At 31.9% G+C, this 5,053-nt stretch overlaps 1 protein-coding gene across 1 annotated transcript; it reads right to left on the bottom strand.

The window, feature by feature from the left end:
* Window positions 1-1,156: 1,156 nt before the first annotated feature.
* On the bottom strand, window positions 1,157-2,638 carry LOC125818968 (acyltransferase Pun1-like). The gene is made up of 2 exons (XM_049498475.1): window positions 2,183-2,638; window positions 1,157-1,987 (listed from the first exon to the last, which is right to left on the bottom strand). Exons 1-2 carry the CDS (start codon window positions 2,636-2,638, stop codon window positions 1,157-1,159), a joined length of 1,287 nt encoding a protein of 428 aa, XP_049354432.1.
* Window positions 2,639-5,053: the final 2,415 nt, after the last annotated feature.

Raw genomic sequence — 5,053 nt, 5'->3', positions numbered from 1 at the left:
TATATATCAAATCTAAATAACAAAATTGAGTGGTATATCAGACCATTTTCTCGGTATTATGAAATGCAATAGTATATGCGTCGGTATTATGAAATGCAATAGTATATGCGTCGGTATTATGAAATGCAATAGTATATGCGAAAAAGAGCTTTCTTAAGAACATGTCTGTGATGAATAAATTCAGAAAATTAAAAGAATTGAATGGAAAATTCCTAGTAAAAAGTAGGTTGAAAAGTTCATAACCTTATATTACCTCTGTTTCAATTAATTTGACTTATTTTGATTTAACATAAAATTTAATAGAGTAAAGAAGAGTACTTTTGAATCATGTGGTTCACTCCACAAAAGAGATATTTAATAGCAATATTTTTTTTCTAATATTGCCGCAAAAATATTCAGCAACAATCGAGTTAGTGTCATTGCATCCAAAGTCACTAAAGTCTTTAGCGACATTTAAATAAGATATTGATTATAAATACTCATATTTATTATTACGGCTAAACATAATTTAGAGATAGTTATATTATTGCTGCTAAATCCTTTATTTGTTGTAATGGTTTTAAATTTAAAAAATATGTTAAATATACCAAACAGCGACAAATTATATTGTATATTGAAAACAGCCACAAATAGAATTCATGTACTACCTTTGTTGTTATCAATAATTCACACAACATTCAATGCCTTCTTTGATTTACAATTTTAGTTTAAGTTGAAGAAACTCTAATTTAATTAGGACGTTGTTTTCGTCTCTTATGACATTTTTTCAATCTTCTGTTTTGATTTGATAATTGACTATTTAAAATTGGCAAATTCTTATAAAGGTCAAATACATCTGCTCTTTATTATAGGTGTCAAAGAATAATGAGAAGAAGTCCGAATTTTTTTTTACTCTTTCACTTTCCAATATACACAACAATACTATCATGCATGATGATTTTTTGCTACAAGCTTTGACTTTCCATAAATAACAAATCAAAAACAACATTAGATATTATAAAATACACAAATAGATAAATAGAAAACGAAAATTGCACCCCAAAAAGTTGCAACAAACTTTGGAAATAGAACACTTTTGACCTAACTTATTTCAACAAAGTACATTAACACATTCATTTATTAGTGCAACTCATTTTGAATCGTCCATTTGCTGCCGTTAAACTGGAATAGCAAATTGGAGGAGGTCGTTGTCGTTCTTGAAAACAGACATGTCCTGTTCATTCAAGTTGACAAAGGCTTCAACTCCTCTGTCATGATCACCATCAGGTGTATTCGTTAAGATAAAAAAGTTGCTAATTGGACCAATTCCTTGTCTTGCTCTAGTAGGTTTTCCAAATCCAAAATCTAATTTTTCGAATTCGAATGCTAATGTACTAGTAGCTATATAAACATGGCAATTCCTTTGTTGTAATGGCAATTGCCCTGTTTTATATGCATCCAACATCTCTATGACCAATTCATTTTCTTGTAGATTGTTTCTGGTGGACAAGTCGTGTTTGGACTTTCTTATATCGGTTACTAATTTTGACAGTCTGAGGTCTCGTTCATGGTTTTCATATATTGGTGTGGAAAATATAGTGACCATATTTCCTATGGTGGTTGGTGGTAGTGGTGGTTGTGTACTTGCTTGACTTCGCAAGTTTGAGGTTAGGACTAACTGAGATCGCCCTAAATTGGAAGTAGAAGAAGAAGCGGCACATTTGTAGATGAGGGCGCTCACAACCTCATTCCTCGTTGGATTTTGTACACAGGATTCTGCAGCAACCAAGGCTTTAAGCGCGTTTATCTTGGATTCAGAGAAAATGAACCTCTGATGGATACATCCTTCCATTTTCGGCTCGACAACAGGGGAAACTAGAGGACCATCAAATGGTGATGGCATTAGTGAATCCTTAGCAAAGTATGGAGGAGATAATGTTGATTTTGGATCTCGAGTTAACCTAGCCCAATCCCTCAAGAAGTAGTAAGCGCTGCACGCGTCTCCCACCTATTAGAATAGAAATAACAATACGATCATGTGAAAAGTAATAATTGTAAATCTTGAAGGATGATAAATCAGAAGCAAAAGTAAAAGCTATACTAAAATAAAAACATAATGTTTAATATGATTTGATCAAATGACCTGCATATTCGAAAACTAATATAAAAAAATACATGACAAACTCTAACACTATGCATGCACCTTGTGCAACATGCAAAAACTAAGAGCGATTCCTCCACACTCGAAATGGCTTAATTGTGCAAGAGTTAAGGGACCAAATGTTGATGACGACGAATCCCTACAAGATAAACCTTGAAGGAATGTCAAATCAGGGTGATGAATAACTTTATCCATGGAAGAGTTGATTTCGAGTTCGAAGAACTCAGCACCATGATCATCACACTCAATAGTAGCATTGTTTTTTAGACTTCCTGCCCATGGATAGTAAAATGTAAGAGTTTTTGACAAAGAATTTGTTAAAAATTTAGATAATTTGTGTTTTGGGATTGTAGCTACTTGATGTTTTGGGTAGAAAAAAACAAAGGGTACATAAATGTTACCAAAAAATTGATCAAGAAGGGAAAGATTGTGCCATCTTTTAGTATATGGGGTGGGAGAAAAAGGTTTGATAATCTTCTTTGAAATAGTTGATATCATTTTGATTTTTTTATGGTAAGTCCAATTAACTCTATAGTATATATATTGAATAATACATTGATATTAGATGTGCTAGTCAAAGTACAACAACTAGTTGCACATGGGAATTTAAGGCAAAAACAATGACAGGTATGTGCATATTGGGAATATCACAAATTATAGAAGTCATGTACTACACCTATCTATTCGTCAATAATTTATATAACATTCAATGCGTTGTTTAGTCAGGACGTTGTTTTCATTGTTATTATATTTTTTTTAAATTTCTTGTTTTGATTTGATTATAAGTTATATTTGGATATACTATCTAAAATCACAATATCTTATGAGGGTCAAATACCTCTTATCTCTACTATAAGTGTCAAAGAACAATAAAAAGAATCCTCAATAAAAGCAAAAAAAGAACATCTTGATCAATGATAAACAAAATACGATCATAACGAGGTTCTAATTGTACAACTTTGATATAATGGCTCAAACTGAGAAGTGTTACACTCCCTTGAAATAAGTATATGTACATCATACCTCCTACGATTGTTGCAAAAATTCTGAGTGAATCTGAAATAATTAAGTATTGTAGCCTCATTCTAACCAGGCTCCAAAATCAAATAACGAATTAAATTAGACCGGTCCACCAAACCGAAATTACTACTCCCTCTATTCCATATTAAGAGAATTTTTGGACCTTTTTCATTGTATGAAATGTTGGTGAAATTATATATTACAAATCACAATTGAAAATTGAAAATTGAAAATTAACTGAAACACAAATTGTAATTCGACAAACTCTAGACAAGAATTGAGTAAAATAATATGAGATTGAATGAAGAACTAATGGTCATGGCAACCACGTCCATTGAGCATTGAATCCAAATGGAGTAATTAGGGACACATGCCTCCAACGTTTTAATGCAGCAATGCGAAGATGCATATGTTAAATTTATACTAATAAAATGCCACACTAACACAAAATAATATGAATTTCTTTTCATATTTGCGCAAAATAATATGCATATTATTCAAAATTGAAGATAAATGTTCAATTGAGATATTTAATTTAGTGGGGATAAATTTTCCTAATATAAACGCAAAAACATTTAGCGACAATCGACAATTGACAATCGATTTAGTGTCATGACATTCAGATTAATTGCTAAAGTCTTTAGTGGTATTTCTATAAAATGTTAGATTGAAACCCATTGCCTAGCTAAAGTCAAATGTGATGGTCAGCTCAATCAGAGCAAAAAGGGTCAAACAAGATTATTGAGAGACAATGTATCTAATAGTCGTGTTACTATAATTTTCACTCATAAAAAATCTAGAATATGTTAACAAGAAAATTAAAAATAAAATAATCTCTTATGTTTGAGGTAGGTTCAAAGTCCCAACTCTGTTTATTATTGCAGCGGAGGTATTGGCTAGGGGTCTTAACAGGTTGCACATTGATGGAGAGTTTAAAGGGTACGGCATGCCTAAGTGGAGTCCACAAGTAAACCATTTATCGTATGCAGACGATACCATTTTGTTTTACTCAGGAGAAAAAGCATCGACCAAGAAAATGATGGGGGTGTTGAGAGATTACGAAAAGATCTCTGAATAAAAGCTTCTTCTATCTTCATGACAACACTCCACTGATTGTTGCTATAAGATTAAGAAAGCTCACTGGAATTAGGCAAGGATCCTTTCCTTTTACATATTTAGGTTGTCCAGTATATTATGGGAGAAAGAAAAGTTCACATTTTGAGGAGTTGGCGAAAAAGATTCAAATGTCTAATTATGTATAACATATCAAATAGAAAAATGTCTTTCTGAAAATATCTTACAAGATCTCTCATAGATCAATTTGGGTTAGATATTAGCCTGAATTTTGAACGGTTGAAATAATATGAGGTAATAAATAAGCGAGTCAATAATCAGTTCAAACCAAAGCGATCGAATTGGGCGGATTATGATTTCATGGACCTATATTAAGAGAGAAAGAGAGAGAGATCTAGTTTTTAAGCTTTTCCAATTTGAACAAATAAATAATTGTTCAACACTACCATAGACATTGAAAATTTGTGGGATTATGTAAGAGGTGTTGAAATTCTACGAGATGTATTTGATTCCATTTAGAATTCTTGGAGGCTACTAATTAACCCTAAACCCTAGCTTATGCCTATATAAAGGGTATTATATTCCTTAAAGAGGCATCTCAAATCTCGAATATTCCACAAATTCATGAAATATTCATAAAGAGATCAAATCCTAGGTCGAGAAATATGCCACTAACGGCAATGTTATGAGAGAAAAATCAAGGGAGGGATAAATGTTATGAGACAAAGAAAAAATCAATTAGGGAGGGATAAATGTTATGAGAGAAAAAATCAAGGGGAGGAACAAAATTGTATCTGCACTACTTATCAATAAAATATT

This window comes from Solanum verrucosum, unplaced genomic scaffold (genome assembly GCF_900185275.1).
Source record: "Solanum verrucosum unplaced genomic scaffold, falcon-dt-bn FXZP01000252.1, whole genome shotgun sequence".
In the NCBI taxonomy this organism is placed as follows: Eukaryota; Viridiplantae; Streptophyta; class Magnoliopsida; order Solanales; family Solanaceae; genus Solanum; species Solanum verrucosum.
The sequence above is the reverse complement of the archived record's forward strand: the minus strand, read 5'-3'. Positions and strand labels throughout refer to the sequence as shown.